Below are 19,137 nucleotides of genomic sequence, written 5' to 3'. Positions count from 1 at the left end.
CTTTAAACCAACGTTTTTTTTGTTTTTATGTATTATTAATTTAATGGTAGTTTTCTTTTTGGTATTTTATTAATTTTTTAGATTAAATATATTTGATTTTAAAGTTTTATAAAAAGGTTAAAAGCAGGACAAAAATTATGATTTTTTCTACATTTAGTTACTTTTAAAATTAAAAAAACATTTGAGAATGGCTCCAGTCAACCAGTTACTGTTTAACTAGCTAGAAAAGTAAACACTTTGTTATTTTTGTGTTTGCCATCATAAATCATGTTAAGATAAAGAAATTGTTTTTTTAAATATTATACTAACTAGAAATTTCTATTTTAAAATGAGGGATTTTAATGAGTAGGCTTTAAAATATATATTTAATGTTTCTATTTATTTAAAGCATTTATAATTCCATTGTTTAAAATGCGTTAAGGCTTTGAATTTTTGGTTTTATTTTAAAAAAATTAAGATTTTGACATTTAAATCATAAAATATTGTAGATAATATTTTAATTTATTCATTATTAAAAAAAAATTTATAAGTAACCTAAAGTTCTTGAGTAAGTAAACAATGGGTTAAAAAAATTTAATGTTCGGTAATATAAAAAACAGTTTTCCCAGGGTATTCCCCCTGGTGATTGTGGTAGCAGTTTTTATAAATGTGGGAATAAATAAAGTGTTAGTGTAAATTCAAAATATCTTTTGGATTTTGTGTATATATTTAGAGTTATTTTTGGTCCATGTTATATACTTACTAGTAATGTTTATTTAACTGTTAAGGTAATGCATTGATTTTAAATAAGAAATAGTCAATAAATTTTTTTTTTTTTAATTTTTAAATTGCAAATTAAAAAACTGTTATAGCTACCTTGTTGCCTATGAGTTGACCTAATATTTAAGTAAAGTAAAAATTTTGAGAAAAAACAGTTAATGTTGTTAGTTATCTGTTAGTTTGTTAGCAACAATAGTCATTGTTATATATTTGTTTGGTAATCAATAGTGTTTGAAAGGGTTAAGAATGTAGGTAGCTATTATAGTTTTCATGTTTTACTTTGGTTTGGTAAAAAGTTTTATCTGTATTAAGTGTTTTTAAATTCCAAACTGTGTGTAAATTTGTTATTTTTATACATTGCATACATTGTTAATGTTTTAATTAATTTAATTTGTTTTTTTAGTTAAAATTGATAAGGAAAATGTATAAGTTGCAGTTACCACTTGGCCCACATTTTGAGCAAGAGGTAATTGTGCTTGAACCACAAAAACTGAGGGAGGAAGCAAAGGAGGCTCGGGTAAAATATTTCATCAGTTGTTTTTTAAAATATAATATAATATAAGTTTTTTTTTAGTTATAAATATTTTGTTACTTGAATTTATATATTCTAATATGTAGAATGAAACATTTAAAAAACTATGTAAACTTTAAAAATATAAAAAAATTGAATAAAAGATATTAGGCGTTTTAGGCGTATATATATAACATTAGGCGTATATATATAACAATGAATCAAATAATAGTAAAACTAATTAATTTTTTTTTTAAATGTTTTTTTTCAACAAACTTAATTAAAAAAAAATTATTTTTAGGCTGTTCCAAAAATAAAAAAAATTTCTGGAAATTTTCCATGGGGAAATAAAAAAGCAAAAACCAAAGGTAATTTTACTGAAGGGACTTTTTGGAATGAATTGTTCGTTCTTTAATTGTTATTTGTTAGCTCGTTCCTACGATTGTTAATAGTCATTCTTAAGATTATATATAAATGCTTTTTGTATATAAACTGTCTGACTATTATAATTAGAATTTATATTGTTCTAAATTCTATTTAAATGTTTATTTCTAAGCATTTTTTTGTTAAAGTCATATATTAGCAATATTTTTGTACTCAAAAATTAATAAAGTTGGTGTCACTGAACACAAAATGGTTTTAAATTTAAATAATTTCACCTACTTTTAAAGTTATACAACTTTAAAAAAAAATTTCAATTAATTAAAAAAAAGAAAAGGGAAGCCCTGTTAATGATGACGTAGAAAGTACTACCTTGTATACATTTACTACGCTACTTGGTACTTTCTACGTCACACAAAAAAATATGAAAACCTTGTTTTTTATGTTAATCATTTTCCAGTATTTAAAAAAAATTAATCGTAAGCTCTACAAAGTTTTTTAAAGGTTCTAAACTCATTTGATGATTAGGTGTCATCAACTATACTAACTCTATGCAAAACTCTCTAAAATAACACTTTAAAAAAGCATTATCATTAAATGATAAATAATGTCACAAAATCATAGATTTTTAATGCTATAAATAATTACTAATAAAAGCTCTTTTAACATTAAAAGAAACTACTGAAAACTTAACATTTAAACCTGGATTTAAAAATCGTCGAAAATTTAATAATTTTTTTAAAAATTAACTTTTTAGAACAACAAGTAGAGATGTGGTGTAGTTTGGACAAAGAATATCGACAACAAGTTGAAGAATGTTCCTTAATAACAATGTTATCTCCGTACTTATATGGAAATATTTTCCTTCCTACTGGTTACATGAGATTAGCAAACGAATGTGGAATTATAGAGTTGAAAGAACAATTGTAATTATGTAGTTTTTTGTAATATTATTAATATATATAATTTTTATATTTATCCTCAATGTGGGAAAGTTGACTTTACGACCTAAACTTACAAAGACATTTAAAAAAAATGTCATAGTTTACATTTGCAGGATAATTAATTTGCTAATTGAATTTTAGTTTAGCAGAGGTTTATTCCCTCATAGATCTTTTTTTAAGGGTGCTATCGCATCAAAGCACTAAGAATCAAACCTAGGACCTTATGTAGTAAAGCAAAGTGTTCTAACCACTACACTATGCTGTCAAAATAAAATCATTTATAATTACAAAAATGTTGGCTTTTATTTTAACAAAATTAATTATTTATTGTTTTTTATATATGACATCATAGACACACAGATTGGATCACAAAAGACCAACTACCAAAGAACCAACTATCTGACCTGCAAATATGTTTTGTTGAAATGATACAAAGGGTGCACAACGAAGTTACTCATATATTTGAAAACACTTTTAATTTGTTGAGACAAATGGACTTTTTAAAAAGCTTGGAAGACCATCATGAGATTACCACTGGTGCTGCCATGTCTGTAAGTCTTGTGTTTTTTTGGATATATCTTTATCCTCGATGTTGGAAAGTCGAATGCGCCACTTAAACATAGAGTAACATCAGTTACTCCGACCCAGTCTCAAATTGACTGTGACAGTTTGGAATATTATATTGATTATAATTGTCTGATAATTAAGCTGCTAATTAAGTGCTGGCTCAGCAGGAGTTTATATCGTTTATAGCGTCTTACTCAAGGGCACTACAGCATGATATCAGTGAGGATTGAACTCACGACCTCATGTGTGGTGTAGCAAGTGTTCTTACCATTACACCATGCTGTCGGTTGCTCTTTACTTTGTGTTTCTATTTCAATTTAATTCAAGTTTTTGTATAAGTTTTATGTTTTGCCAGTCAGGGTTTTTGTTAAATTTTTCTCTAAATTTTATTTTTTTAAGCTTTTTCTTAAACTATTTTACAATACTGGCATCGTAGTATAGTGGTTACAACATTTGGCTTCACTACATGAAGTCTGGGGTTTGATCCCCACTGCTCTAATGATGTAGCATCCTTTAAGTAAGGCACTATAAATAGTAAGAACTTCTGCTAAGCCAGTTCTTAATCAGCAGATTAATTAACAGGCAATTATAATTTATAATAATATCCCAAACTGCCACAGACAACTTAAGCCTGGGTCGGGGTAACAAATATTACTCTATATTTAAGTCTTTAATTCGGCACTTCCATATTCAAGATAAATAAATATAAAAAAATAAAAAAGGGTGATTAATTATATTTGTGAATAAATTGGTTTAATTCAGAGTTATATTTTAAATGTATAGGTTTAAATTTAGGTGTAAGCTTTTATCTTAATCTAATGATTATGTTATTTGTAAACAGGAGGTAAACCCTTCAGTTATAGAAGCAATTGCAACTGAAGCTCGAAGTGAGGAAATATTTCACAGATTAACGTAAGTTTGACTTAATATTTTGATTGATACAGTTTAATCAAATTTCTTATTATCTACAAATTTTTTTATTACAAATATGACTCTTTTGTTACCAACATTCTGCATGACATATTTTGTTTTTTTGGATTACATATGTTGTCGGGCTCTAGACAAAACAAACAAAGTGCTGTTTACCATAGAAGAGATTCGTAATCTGTAGGTGATAATTCTCTCGCACCGTAATCCAGATGAGAAAATTTAGGAGAGTCGTAGTGTAATTATGTTTTGTCTAGAACCGAACAACATATGTGATCCATTTTTTGTAATAAATTTCAAGTGAATATTAACTAATATATTTAATCTTTCTTATTATACTTAAACCACTTTTAGGTTTACAACTAATTTTCCACATCAATATTACTTACTACAAAACAATTTTGAACTATCCTCTTAACACTGCAATAAAAGCTTTAATTTATATTCTGTAGTGAAGTAGCAGAGAGTGTTGTACAAAGATATCCAGCTGAAGTCTGTGAACATCTTTCCTTCACCACACAAACCACAATCATGGGTTTAATTGCTATCTACCATGTTGTTAAAAGTGTTTATCTTATAACAGGAGAGGGAAGGGATATTGTATTGGAGATGGAGGAAAGACAGAAAGAATCTGTAAGTGTTAAGTTATAAAAATTGATTTATTTAGTAAATGTATACTAAGAAAATAAATGGTTATTATTCCTACCTATTTGAGTTTTATTAAAGAGGTGTGTAGTTTAGTGGTAAGGTGTCACTTGCTACACTACCATGAGGTCGTGGGTTCAATCCCCACTGCTCTCATTCTGTAGCACCCTTGAGTAAGGCGCTATAAACGGTTTAAACTCCTGCTGAGCCAAACTTAATCAGCAGCATAATTATCAGGCAATTATAATATATAATATCCCAAACTGCCACAGGCAACTCGAGACTGGGTCGGAGTGACTTATGTTACTCTATGTTTAGGTCACGCATTCGACCTTTTTACATCGAGGATAAAGATAAAAAAAAAAACTCTGATTTTAGTTGTCCTTTTTTGTTTCCAACTTATTGTTTTTTTTTTAATTTACAGCCTGCTATGTTGAAGTTTAAAGAAAAAGGAAACAAGTTGTTCAATAAAAATGATTATGAAGGAGCAATTGAAGTTTACACCAAAGCAATATCAAGAAATTATTATAATTCTGTGCTGTATTGTAACCGATGCCAGGCTGCTATTAAAACCAAGAATTTCAAGTAAGTCTGTGAATAAACCAGCAGCAAGGTGTAGTGAAAAGAACACTTGCTTCACCACCATGAGGTCGTGGGTTTAATCTCCACTGCTCTCATGCTGTAGCGCCCTTAAGCAAGGCGATATATACGGTATAAACTTCTGCTGAGCTTAGCACTTAATCAGTAGTATAATTATCGGGCAATTATGATCTATATAATATCCCAAACTGCTAAAGGCAACTTGAAACTGGGTCGGAGTAACTGATGTTACTCTATGTTTAAGTCGCGTATTCAACTTTCTCACATCGAGGATAAAAATATACAAAAAAAATGTACTAGTGCCAAGTATAATGTTATTCTGATGCTAAATGTTATGTGTTTAATTTTAATTTAATTTTAATTTAAACTCATTACTGCAACTAATTGACCAATGTTGTGGAGCTAACTTCAAAAAGTTTTAGAAATTTTTTTCCTAAATGCCTGGCAGAAAAAATGCAAACTAGCAAATATAATTGAATTGGCATAATAAAAATTTCCCAGCTGTTAAAAGTGTAAAGTTGATCTTTTTACAATTTTGCATAAATTTTAATAGGCCTATTACAAATATGATTTTTTACAGATTGGCTGTTAGTGATGGTTTTCGAGCACTGATATTGAAACCAACTTATGGAAAAGCATATTACAGACAAGCTGAGGCCTATAAGTTGCTTGATAATATTGAATTTGCTCTAAGGATAAATCAACTGGGTCTTGATAAATGTTCTGATCCAAGAGACAAAAAAGACCTGGAACGTCAAAGAGTAAACCTAGGTTGATATAGCTTTAATCAATTAGATATTAAAATGTATTTATCTGCGGTGTGGAAAAGTCAATCTCATGGCCTAAATTTAAAGTTACATCGGTTACTCCGCCTCAAATTGCCTTGACAGTTTGAGATAATTGGAATTATAATTTTTCGTTAAATATAAGTTGTAGAGTAAGGTGCTATAAATGGTATAAACTCCTGCTGAGCCAGCACTTAATCAGCAGCATAATTACCGGGCAATTATAATCTATAATATTCCAAACTGCTAAAAGCAATTTGAGACTGGGTCTGGGTAACAAATGTTAGGTTGTAAAGTCGATTTTCCCACATTGAGTATAAAGATAAATATAAAAAAGGTTATTTGTAAAAATTAACAAGTTAGAATTTTTTTAAATATATATAATAAATTTTTTTTAATTTTTAGCCTCTTTTGATCCTGACATTGAAGCACGGATAAATTTTAAACTCTCGAATAAAAGAATTAAAAAGAGATTGAAGAAGAAAAAGAACAAGAAAAAGGCAACAGAAGATGTAACTGATATTGTAAGTTTAATTTTTAAGAAATTTTATTTTTGTAAATAAATTTTATTGTTAAAGTATAAAATTAAGATGGTTTAAAAAACAAAGTGTAAAAACCTCTTTACAAAATAGTGTTAAATCATTACAGTACTAATTAAAACTTATTAGCTTGAATTTTTTAATAAATAAATAAATTTAAATATTTAGGTCTTGGAGGAACCTCCACCTTTAATGTCCGATGAATCTATTTCAAGTTAGTTTTAATTTTTGTTTTATGCTTATCAGCAACAATAAACTATTGGAAACAAATGTTTTGACAGAATATACAAAATCATATTTATAGTTTAACATTAGTTAATAGGGCGTATTCATAATTTTTTTATATATATATATATATATATATTAACTTTTTTGCTAACTACATCTTGTTTTGATATTTTTGACTCTTTAATATCTAAATTTTTTGTCGATTTTATTGATGGTACCCATATATATATATATATATATATATTTTTTTTTTGTATATATTTTTATCGCGACCTAAACATAGAGTAACATCAGTCTTGAGCTGTCTGTGGTAGTTTGGGATAATATATATATATATATAATGATTAAGTACTGGCTCAGTAGGGGTCCACCTGGTTTCTAGCGCCTTACTCAAGGGCGCTACAGCATGAGAGCAGTGGGGATTGAACCCACAACCTTATGTGCGGTGTAGCAAGTGTTCTTACCACTACACCTCACTGCCGGTTTTTTATATATATATATAACAAGGTCCTAAAACCTGATAATAAAACAATTTAAATGTTTCCAGGTTTTTCAGATGATGAGTGCAAGTTTATTACAAAAAAGAAAGACAACAAACCTTTGAATTTCTACACACCCAATAATTCTAACTCTAAACCTTCTAGAGCATCTTACAAGGTATTTCCCTGCTATTATTAAAGTCCTTGGTTTACTTAAAAAAATGGATTCTTATTTTGGTATTAGGTTAATTAAGGTTAACACAATCTTTTTAGAAAACTACTGAAAGACACCTTCAGAAGAAGAAGATATTAAAAGCTTTGCCCAAACCCCAGACTGTGAGTTTTTTAATTAAATTAATTATAAATATATGTGGATAAAGTTAAGTTAAGCTAGGCCTATGGGTTAAGGCAAAATAAGGCTAATGTAATTTGTTTACTCAATAACTTTCTTAATTATTAATTACAATTAAACTTTTTGTATTGTTTGACCTTATTGATGTGGTTGGTGTATACTGTGATATCTAAGGTAAGTTTTGAAATTGACTTAAATCTAAAATTGGTATTTAAAAATGGATTTAGTTGTAAACAACATTTTATCTTGGAAAGTTATTTCAATTCCAAAATTCTTTAAATTTTTTTACAAACAACAACACAATGTTTTCACCATTTAATTTATTGGTACAATGTTAGTAACACAAGTGAGGTAGAACTCGGTAAAATTGTGGTTTTGGTCATTTTTGCTACAAGTTTAAAAATATCGAGAATTACAATAACTTGAAAATGTTTCAAACAATTCTTAATTTAAAAGTTTTTTTTTACAATTTCAAAATGAATAAGCTGAAAAAAGCGATCATGAATTTAGAAAAAATGCGAAAAAATTATTGATAAAATAAATAGGGAACTTTAACATCTTAACATATTGTTGACATAATTATTTTCCTGTTTACTCCATGTGAATGTGGACATAATGTTATACAAGTATATTTTCATGCCATGCTTGTGAACTAATTGTGATGTGAGTTAAATATCAAATAAAGTTGTTTGTTTATTATTTTAATATTAGTTTGTGGTATTTATATCTTGTTTATTTGCAGTTTTTAAAGTATTGTATTACTAATGTTTGTGTAAAATTGTCTTTAATTGCGCAGTTATATTAATTTTACTTGAATTTCCGACATTATAAAAACATTAGTTGTTAAATTTTCTATGGTTTGCAATCTTTGTAAAACATTGTTTGTTGTGTTTTTGTCTTTATTGTAATGTTGTTTTATTTGTTCAGGTAACACTTGTGCTTTTTTGTTAACTTTTGACTTTCTTGATGCGATTTAAACGTTGAATTTTTGACCTTTAAAATCCCCTTTTTTCGTTGACTTTTGGCTTTCTTCAATGCTTTTTAACGTTGACTTTATAACATAGAATCCCACTTTCATTGTTTGGCATTGTCAGCTTTAAAATGTGGTTAACTTCATGCCTTTATGCATCTTCTTACCTTCCACCTCATCCTACTTAAACCTTGCTAAAGTATAGTCTCCCCCAGTTTGTTATTTAAAGTCAGGTCCTTGGTTGAAGCCATATCTATCATTTGATTCCATTCATCCCAACCTCCCAACAACTTATAAGAATTCGACGAACTCTGGTTCTTTGTCGAACTTACATTATTTTCTTCCTCATCTATGGTCCCGTCGCTCTGTTTTTCCCCGGGATTCGTGACCGAATTTCCCGTCAACGAGATGCGGGGATTCCGGCGTCCCAATCTCGATGCCAACCTTGACCAAATTTCTCGATTTCTCGCGTGTCGTTCGCGCTTCGTGATGTCTTCACTTGTGACGTTGTGCTCTGCGATCCCTGTGATGTCATCACTCGGCTCGGGCACGTGGTCGTCACGTGACTGCGGCTTGGATTTCGAAAAAGCGCGGCAAATTCTCGACATGGCGACGCATTTGCATATTCGTGACGTAGTATGACGTAGAAGGTGACGTATTTCACGCTGAGTTGTCGCGTAAACCAAAGGGTTGAGAACGACGCTGAAGAAGCTGATGACGCGAGTTGCGACACTCCAACCATGACACGTCAGTCCCTCGTAACCTGCCATACCCTGTTACGTCATAATTAAACAATTATTACGTTAAAAAATCTCTTTTAAGCCAAGATTTAATCAAAATCTTGATTTAATCAAAATTTGTTTAAAATTTGTTTAAAAAAATGAGGTTTAAATGAATAAAAATGACGTAATAACTTACATCGGTGACGTAGATGATCTGGAATATTCGTTGAGGTAACCAGCATAATGAGAAGAAACCAACATACGTTAAAACCGTTCTCGATACTTTGTTGTGTCTGTGAACGTTCTTGTGGATCAAGTTCTTACGCAACGTCCCTCCACTTCCCCCTCCTCCTACTGTGATGTCATAATATTAGTATTTGTTGGGTCATAACAACATGGTTTGTAACGTCAGTATATTTATTGAAAGTTTTAATTGATGGATGGTTTTTATTAAATTTTAAATTTTCTAATTGTGAAGCGAATTAGAAATTTCTAGTTACCCGCACTAGCTCGAGATGCGGCAGAATAAGCTCGACTTCGGTTCGAGTTGGTTGAGATTTGTCGGTTATAGTTTCGTTGTTTGTCATTCTTCTGTGTGTACAACCTTGTATGGGGTTGGCATAACTCGGTCGTCGAGTCGCAATTTTCACCACCGCGAGATGGGGACAGAGAGACGCGTTTGTTGATACTGTCCGTGTGATTGTCGTATTCAGATTCTGAATAAAATATAAAATTATAAATCGATTTTCAGGAGTCTTACATTAATTTTAAAAAGATTCGATTAACGTTAGTTAAAAAATAATTTATTCCGCTATACTTAAAAATTGATTTTTCTTAAAAGTTAGATAATAATTATTGCCTCTCGAATTATCCTTTTGTTTAGACTGTCGATAAAAAGTCAACTTTTTAAAGTTTAGTTGCTAACAATTTAAAAATAGTCTGGTAGTTTTTAAGTAAAAATATGCATGCTTGTTTCTTTGTTGTAACTTTGACCTTTTATTGTTAGAAGATTAACGTTTATGTAATTACATCCACGCTAATACTTTAATTCCTTTTAAATGGTTTAAAATATAAAGTTTGCTTCAAACCTTGTTTGTTTAGGTTGTTAAGTTGATCTTTTTTAAGGAGTTTAAGTTAATAATTTAAACATATTCTTTGAATATAAACTAATGATTGTATGTAGAGTTAACGAATTTTTTTCCCTTTTTTAAATATTTTTTCAATTTCTTACTTTTAAATTTTGAGTTATGTCAATTTACCTTCAACATTGTTAAGTTGGTGTTCATAGTTGGTCAACCTCTTTCCTTCATCGTCCATACTGTGTCTAAACACATCACTTGACCATCTTTTAACATGGTTATTAGACTGGTTGCTACTACTTGTTCCCGTTCCACTATCTGCAGAACTTGTTCGCTGATAACTTGCCTGAAAAACAAAATTTAGTTGAGTTTACATGGCCAAAAAACGGCTGCAAATCTTGGCATTTTTAGAAAGAAATAACTAAGTGTTTTTATAAATGAGTACCAAATAATTCAACTTTTAAATACGTTGTAATAGTCACTGTGTTTTCTATAATGGTAACTTGCCTTTTTTGGGTTAACTTATGATGAAACGGTCGCAAAACTTGTCTATTTAGGGCTTAAATTACCAAGTTTTTTGTACTATTATTATATAGTAACACAACTTTAAAAAACTTTGTTATAGTCGCTTTTTATCTTATGGGTTAAGTTAACATGGCTGATATATACTTTAAAACTATTTAAATTACAACACCACGCTTAAGAGTTTAAGGATTATTACGTAATACTTACTCTGTTCTCTTGGTTCATAAACAACGGAGCTGAAAGCCGGACTCCTGGTGAGGTTTGAATCGAGGTTTGATCAGTTGGAAAACTTTCTGCCGAGCTAGCCGAACCTCCACTTGTTCTGCGTAGTTGTACTGCTGTAAAACTTGATAATCGAGGTCTGGGGTCTGAAACCAGGCCGGGGGAGGCTAAAAACGGGGCCTGAATGTCAGAATTGGTTGAGTTATTTCGTGTTCGTTTTTGAGCTGAGTTTGAATTTTTATTTGCCGTGTTTTGAGGTATTTTAAGATCATATTTCGTGCGTTCGTTCCACTTCGGATGCTTTCCAGCACTTCTGCGGAGAACCGGTGAATTTTCCCGGTGGTTCGACACCGTTTTATCCCCGATCTTCACCGAACCACTTCCACTATAAGCAAATATCTTTAAAAAATCCGATCTTCTGCGTTTACCGACCGAGTCCTCGTTAATTATTCCTTCTTCCTCGGCTGATCTTAACCTATCTCGTGCGTTACTTCCTATCATTATTGCAATAGCTGAGTAACTGATAACGATCGCTATAAAGGGTACAAAAAACCCAATCACTAAGTTAACTACAATGTTGTATATCATTGCTCGCTCGGAGAAATTGGACGAACAGGCGCTGTCTAATTTAAGACCATTTTGCTCCGTTTCTTCGTTTATATCGTTCCATGATAAATGAAATAAAATCTGATATGTAGCCAAGTCGGCCACCGTCGTATTCGTACCCGGTTGATTCGGCACCGGCATCTCGAACAAAGTATCCGGTCCACCGTTAAACAACTTATCAGTAAGCGCTTGAAGTTCCGGATAATCCCCGTCTTCATTAAGTGGATAATCTTCATAATTTCCATAACCCGACGGGTAGTCATCGTCATAAAACTCTAAACTATCTTTTTCCATCATATCTACGCAGTTGACAACAGATATTCCCCCATAATCCATAACATATGTTTTGTTGTTTTTGATGGCGATATGCAAAGGTTGAAAGCAACTCACGTACTTCTCAATATTGTCCATTTCTGACCATTTGTGTCCAGGTTTACTGTAAAAAAAAAACAAAAACAAATATCAAAATATTGAACAACTTGATACAATAATAGCAGCAACCAGCAGCGTGAAGCAGTGGTCATGAGCTAAAAACTTACATATAAGCAAATTAAAAAAAAACGTAAGTTAAACTGTGAATATACGGACTTTACACAATGAGTTTCAATACTTACATATGAGCGAATCGGCCAGTAATGTTTAGATGATGAGTAGGTTGTGTTGAGGAATCGATCAAACTAAGATCAAGGAATGCAGGCAAGGCACACGCGAATGCAAGCACCCACATAAAAACACTTACCGCGTATATAAACTTGCGCTGTAGACAAAAACATAAATAGGATTAATTGCAAATTCTCACTGCTTTAAAATTAGGATGATTGAATGTTTTTTATAGGGTAATAACTTTTTTTTTTATTTTGGTTTTTCGCACATTGATAAAAGTAAATAATAAATACGATATACAATTAATATTACAACAATGCGACGGGAAAAAATGACAAAATTAATTTAATGATTTAAAACATGCCAAAAGTAATAATGATATGCCTATTTTTGGTTATGCATTTTTTGGGTGAAATTTCGTGTTTATGTTAAGTTTAAAACGACTTTATCATTAGTTAGTATTTAGTTTTTTAAGTTTTCTGTTTGTTATTACTCAATATTTTGGCTAGTCATGACAAAAATAGCATAAATTAAAGTCAAATAATTTGTTCTGTTTAAAAATCTTCGATGTTTTGCAAATGCAAAACTAAAAAACAACAGCACCATATCTAAGCAGTAATTAACTCTTCTATTAGTAGCAATTCATCATATTTAAGCCCATAGTTAAAGTATTTATGCTTCGTTGCCTTAATACATTAAAGTTGACGTTTTTCGAATCAATATTTTTTGGGTTGTTTTGGCTCGGGTTTCATTTTTTAAAACCTATTTTTTTGATTAATTATTTTTGGCAAATTATTAAAGTTAAAAACTTGAGGGTATTGAACTATTGCTGTTATCTAAAATTATTAATTTTAACTTTTTTCAAGGTTTAGTTAGGTCAAAAATTATTTTATTGGTTTAAACATAAACAAGGCCTAAAACAAGGAATTGAAATATTGCGTTTTTTACAAAGTTAATAATTTTAACTTTAACTCTTTCAAACTATTTAATTTATAATCAAAATAATCTTTTAACAGTTTTAACATAAAAAGGCCAAAAATCGTAATTTACAGTATGTTAACAATTTTATGCACTACCCTTAATAAGAATCTATTAACTAAAGTACATAAAAGTTTTAAAATTAAGTTTTTACCGCATTTAAAATTAACAAACTCACGTTAAACTGATATTTCTGACACCTATGCAAGGACCTCCACACAGCTACAGATCTTTCAACACTCATAGTTGCCAACAAAAAAATGTTGTTGTAATAATGAAAGTTGTATAATGCGAACACAAATCTAAATTAAAAACATGCTTAATATAAGTTTATAATACCGGTAGCGTGGCGTAGTGGTAAAAACACTCGCTACACACCACATGAGGTCGTGGGTTCAATCCCCACTGATGTTACTCTATGTTTAAGTCGCGCATTCGACTTTCCCACATCGAGGATAAAGATATATACAAAAAAAAACATACAAAAAATAACAAAAAAACATGGTTTTTAAAACATTAATTCTTGCGTTAAAATAATGTATAGGTACATATTATTTTTATTAAAATTACGAACATTTTAATATAATAAACATACAAAAGTCTTACTAGTTATTAAACGTGTTTAGTTAACCTACCTATTAACTGCTAGGTTGGATACACGACCCAAACTTGTATCATAAGAATGTGTGATTTCAACACTGGGATCTGAACAAAAAAATTATTAATTAGATAACTTAAAAAAACTTAGTTGTATTGGTAGTTAGCTATTACATTGGTGTAATAGGAATTGTTTTTTAGTAAATTTTTTTTCGATATATATTTAGGTCAGGATTTTCGTATGTGGGAAAATATATTAGTTTATATACACGGCAATTTCTTACCGGTATTAGTTGTTTATATTAATGTGTATAGATGGATTAAACTTGTCTTTTATTTTTTTTTGTATGTATATAGAATGGACTTGGTATGAGTAATGTTAAATTGCACTACGATTAAGTTAATTTCCCACGCTTGGGATCTTGTATATTAGTTAGTTAAACAAAATAGGAACCATAAGAGATAATGGTTGTTAAGAATATGTCAAAAAGTCGCAAAAATTGTAAAAGTTAGTATTTGTTTTTATTACTTTATTATTAGTTTATTTTTAATTTCTATTTTTATTAATCGAATTTTGATATAAAGTTTAAGTTTTCAATAGTAATCTAACAAATTAAATATTAGTTCATAATTTTTATTTTTATTAAACCTAATTTTGATATTAAAATGCCAGTTTCCATATTAGTAATCTAAGAAGTAATATATTAAATGGTGTCTTTAAACGTTTATTTTAACAACATTGGTCACTTCACAATCTCCCCAAACATCGTAAATTTCTTTGCACGCAATATTTGCCCCGCTTCAGTGCCTTGCAATTGTTCCAAACTTTACCCGTTATAATTTGTCCAAGTAGCCCCTTACTGGGCTTTCTATTTATAACTCATTGTTTATACGATGTGTATGTGCTTGGATGGATCTTAAGTTTGGGTTAGTGTTGTATACAAAGAAGCGCTTTTAATTTTGTTTTAAGGTGATAACTATCTTGTTTAACCTTTTTGTATTGCTTTATGTAATTGTTTTTTACACTTATGAATATATATTGTGGGGTTAATTTTTTGTATTTAAATAGATGAAGTCATAAAGTTATTTAAATCTAAGTATATGTGTTAATATATATAAGTTTAAATCGTTGCAAAATCTCTAAACGTTCGTATTTTACATTCATAAAAAATCTATACATTTTTGATAATATTAATTAAATCCTTTTTTTGTGCTTTTTGGCTAATACTCTGTTAGTCCAAAATTAAGATCTTTTTTGGTGAATATTTGATATTCTGTTTCTTAACTTGACCCCACTGCTTAACTGTTATGATAAGACAGTTAAACGATTGATCAAACGATCAAATAACACCCACACCATATGTTGAAAGATACAGTTACCATTTTGTTTACAGTACGGGTGGTCATGGGTTCGAATCCCAACCAAGCACGAGATTTTAAAAACATTTAAACGATTTAAAAAAGCGAAAATTGGTTTAGATGTTTGTTTGTTGAAAATTTGTTAAAACAAAAACATAAGGCTCTAGTTTGAAATTTTTCTTATTACATCAAAATAGCGATGACGTCATGTTAAATTGTGACGTCATATTAATTATGGTCTGTAACTGTACACGTTGTGTGGGATTGTGTGGTTAAAAAAGTCCCAATTTTTGCTCAATTTATCATTTTTTGATGCAACTATCAACAAGGTAATACTCATAACTCTTCAAGTGATTTCAAGTGCTAAGTTCTCAAGTGTTTGGTTTTCACTTGAGCGGGAAAACACTTTTGTTATTATTTTCACGCCATAAAATTAAATGAACCGTTTGAAGCAGGGATTAAAGTACCTACCGTCAAGAACTGCGATTGTTATTTTGCCGACGGCGATGCAAAATGACGTAATCTTAATTTTTAAAGCTTGAATCGAAAAACTTAAAATTTAAATCCGAAAATTGTTAAATTTCTACCAAGTTATACATAATCACACTTTCAAAAACTTTTTTTTCAAACTTTTAGAGACAATTTTATTAAAAAAAGCTAAACCAGTTGTGTTAGCTTCACATTTAAATCGTTTATTATTAGTTGGAACACCGTGTTTATTATTAAAATAACATCATAATATACAGATTCGCATTAACACTGATTAGACTGTTGTTTATCTTCAATATAAATATGATATTTTTAGTCTATTATCGGCATTTACTTAATTTGCACGACGTACTTTTAATAAATCTTTAAACTTTAATTACTTTACTATATACTAACATCGGTATCAATGTTATCGCACTGCAATCTTAAACCAATATATATTACACACCTTTAAAACATATTTACACAAGTAGAAATATACGACTATCCCTTGATTACATAGCTCACGATGCATGGGGGATTTTTTATTGTAGGGTGTGCTCTTTTATACTAAAGAATTATGCATTTAAAACGTAAAACTATCCCTAATATTTTAATTAACAAGGTTTATATGGTTTTAACTTTGTATAACCTAAAACAGGGTTGTGGTTACTAAAAATAGCCTATGTTTAGGGTAATTTCATTTTTGTGAAATATATTTTGGGTTTTATTACCATTTTGTACATGTTAATTAAGAATTTATGCTGTTAGGAATAAAATTAACAATAGCTTAAAATTAACACTTTATGAATAGTTTAACTAACCGTGTTGTAACATAAGTTCTTGAACTTCGGTTTTTGAGGGTAAGTTGCTGAGCTTCAGACCTGATATAATAATCCACACAACACAAACTAAGATATCTGTCACTGAGATTTGGATCATATAAGCTGTGTAGACTGTTCGTCGAACCTGAGATAGTAAGAATATGGGGTTAAGTGATGAATTATATGATGTTGTTTTGTGTGTTTTTAAAGAACATGTTAACTTATATTTGTTTTTTTTAACAGTAAATTTATTTTACTTTAGTTAGATTTATTCCCTAGATTGTCGTTACAGATTAAAATTTATGTTATGTAACGAAAAAACAATTGAAGACATAAATTCGTTGGTTTTAGAACAAAAGAGATTGCCTATATATTTGCATAATACAAAGTTGTAATCTCAGTAATTGAAAATCTTACAAACTTATGTGAAAAAATTAAGAATAACTAATAGCATAACTTCGTTGTTTTAAAAACAAAAAAGATTGCCTATTTTTACATAATTTAAAATGTTATTGCCATTGTTGTGTTAAAAATCTTAAAAAACTCGTATAAATCACTTAAACTTAAAGGCCCTAAACGTTTAAAAACATCAAATTCTTAACGTTCTTGGTAACACAAGTTAACACCCACGTTAACTAGCACGTATATGTATAATAACATGTTAAAAATTCAATTTTTTGTTGCTGTTTTTCACTTTTTTTCAAGAATTCCTATTAAATTACATTTTGTTGTTGTTGTTTTATAATAAATGTCACATTTTTGATTGGTACGTTGTTAAATGAAGTCACGTTATAGTTATAAAAGCTGTTTAAAACCTCTAATTATCGGTAATTTAGATCGATGAAAGTAGTTTGAATTCGCGAAAGGTTGTGTGTGGTTTGGGGTAAAAGTTTCGATTTATCAAGATTTGGTTTCGTTGTTGGCATATTTGTTTTGTATGTTATACGATAGTAACTCCTACTGTTTGTTGGGTATTGTTGCTGATGGTTTGTGTATTTTGGTATACAACCTTTTAGGATTTGGAAATATATATTTAATGTTGTTTAAACAAATAGATTAAACCACATTTTAAACAAACTTTTTAATTGTTATATTTTAAGTAAAACTTTTAATTAATTGGTTTAAATTATCTTTAACAAGTTTATCTTTAATTACCTTTTTAAATATGCCCTAATTAAATGTTTTCGTAAAGTTTTAAAATACATTTGGAAATTTTATTTTTCATTTTGCACGTGCATATATTCTCGTCTAACTTAAATAACTTTAAAAGGAAATAAATCGACAAATATTCCCTTATAACTTCCGAATATATAAGCTAACCTTTCTATTAACCCGATGATATCCGATGACGTCATATATCTGTGACGTCAGCATTACTATTTCCTAATATACACGTAAACATGAACGTAAATACTTGAGATAATTGAGATTAAGTGTTTATTAAATAAATTTAAATTCGTGTAATTGTGAAAACCCACTTGAAAATTGAATAATTGTGTTCTATTTGTGTGTTATAATTTCTACTGTTCAAGTTTTTTAATTCTTTTCTTATGATTTGAATTTATTTAAATAAGGAATTTAAAGCTAATATAGTGGGAGAAATAACACAAAAACTATTTATTTAGGTTTATATTTATCATTAAGCATCTATTTAGTTGTTAAAAATATATTTTCCAACAAAGTAGTAACCGCAATTTTGCATCTAATAATAACATTTTAAACGAATATTTAAAACTCAAATTTCAGTTTTTTACATTTTTTTTACGTTTCTAAAGTTTATTTAAACGTTTATTAACAAAAAAATACTTAAAATATTTTGCTTACCTGTTTCTTTGTGAAAAAAATCACCAACATTGGGATGTTAAGTAAAAGACCAAAGAAACATAGAAACAATATAATAACTCCTTGTGCAGTTGCTATATCGAGTTGTTGGTTAAAAGTATCCACCATTTCTGTGTTATTCTCTACATTCATAATAGAGTTTATTTCTCATAAAATCCACTTTTTAAAGATTTTAAAATATTCTTAAAGGTTCGGGTATTTGAAAGTTGTTTGGTTATTTTTGCATTCCAACTTCGGTTAGTTACGCCATAATAGACAGATTATTACGTCATTAAACCAATATTAACCTTCCTACGATGTGTTTTCTATTGAGAGAATGTGAATAGATTATTGTTGAATTTTGACACGGTTTATTCACTTGTAAAGTTATAATAACTTGCTTCTATTTTGTATCACGGTTTTTAAAATCTAATTCTATAATTTAATATATTTAAACATCTGTTTAACCTTAACTCTGACCTGACTTATTTTAAACTAATATTTGGACTGCACTGGTCGCACAGTAAAACCCCTGGTTTGAATGTTTTGTTACCACGTTCGTTTTGTCACGGTAAATTAACAAGTTATTAAACTTTGAAATTGTCGTCCACACAAGCTTATCGCTTATTACCTTCCATCTACCTCC

General features: G+C 29.4%; 2 protein-coding genes across 3 annotated transcripts in view; one reads left to right on the top strand and one right to left on the bottom strand.

Annotated features, from left to right (window-relative positions):
• Window positions 1-637: 637 nt before the first annotated feature.
• Window positions 638-19,137, top strand: part of LOC145751934 (uncharacterized) — a 39,777-nt gene continuing 21,277 nt past the window's right edge. Inside the window, exons 1-13 of the mRNA XM_082568092.1 lie at window positions 638-767; window positions 1,163-1,276; window positions 1,572-1,638; window positions 2,409-2,577; window positions 2,948-3,146; window positions 4,004-4,074; window positions 4,542-4,722; window positions 5,159-5,319; window positions 5,915-6,105; window positions 6,525-6,643; window positions 6,827-6,872; window positions 7,434-7,543; window positions 7,639-7,701. Coding sequence (XP_082424218.1) covers window positions 1,181-1,276; window positions 1,572-1,638; window positions 2,409-2,577; window positions 2,948-3,146; window positions 4,004-4,074; window positions 4,542-4,722; window positions 5,159-5,319; window positions 5,915-6,105; window positions 6,525-6,643; window positions 6,827-6,872; window positions 7,434-7,543; window positions 7,639-7,701 — 1,473 coding nt within the window. The 5' untranslated portion in view covers window positions 638-767; window positions 1,163-1,180. The remainder of the gene's footprint in view (window positions 768-1,162; window positions 1,277-1,571; window positions 1,639-2,408; window positions 2,578-2,947; window positions 3,147-4,003; window positions 4,075-4,541; window positions 4,723-5,158; window positions 5,320-5,914; window positions 6,106-6,524; window positions 6,644-6,826; window positions 6,873-7,433; window positions 7,544-7,638; window positions 7,702-19,137) is intronic.
• LOC145752931 (uncharacterized) lies at window positions 8,027-18,813 on the bottom strand. Of its 2 annotated transcripts, none has more exons than XM_082569304.1 (10): window positions 18,495-18,813; window positions 16,671-16,815; window positions 14,058-14,127; window positions 13,601-13,724; window positions 12,456-12,598; window positions 11,221-12,277; window positions 10,669-10,834; window positions 9,910-10,125; window positions 9,606-9,763; window positions 8,027-9,460 (listed from the first exon to the last, which is right to left on the bottom strand). In XM_082569304.1, exons 1-10 carry the CDS (start codon window positions 18,642-18,644, stop codon window positions 8,882-8,884), a joined length of 2,808 nt encoding a protein of 935 aa, XP_082425430.1. In that variant the 5' UTR covers window positions 18,645-18,813; the 3' UTR covers window positions 8,027-8,881. The 2 variants fall into 2 exon arrangements, with proteins under 2 accessions (XP_082425430.1, XP_082425431.1); XM_082569305.1 differs by having other exon boundaries at window positions 9,606-9,754.

Source organism: Corella eumyota, chromosome 5 (genome assembly GCF_963082875.1).
Source record: "Corella eumyota chromosome 5, kaCorEumy4.1, whole genome shotgun sequence".
NCBI classification, from domain to species: domain Eukaryota; kingdom Metazoa; phylum Chordata; class Ascidiacea; order Phlebobranchia; family Corellidae; genus Corella; species Corella eumyota.
This window is presented reverse-complemented; position numbering and strand designations above follow the sequence as displayed.

Coding starts and splice junctions, on each gene's coding strand:
- LOC145752931 (XM_082569304.1), bottom strand. CDS start 18,644: ATGAATGTAGAGAATAACACAGAAATGGTGGATACTTTTAACCAACAA. Junction 16,816..18,494: donor TTTTTTTCACAAAGAAACAG/GTAAGCAAAATA, acceptor TTACTATCTCAG/GTTCGACGAACAGTCTACAC. Junction 9,461..9,605: donor AGATCATCTACGTCACCGAT/GTAAGTTATTAC, acceptor ATGACGTAACAG/GGTATGGCAGGTTACGAGGG.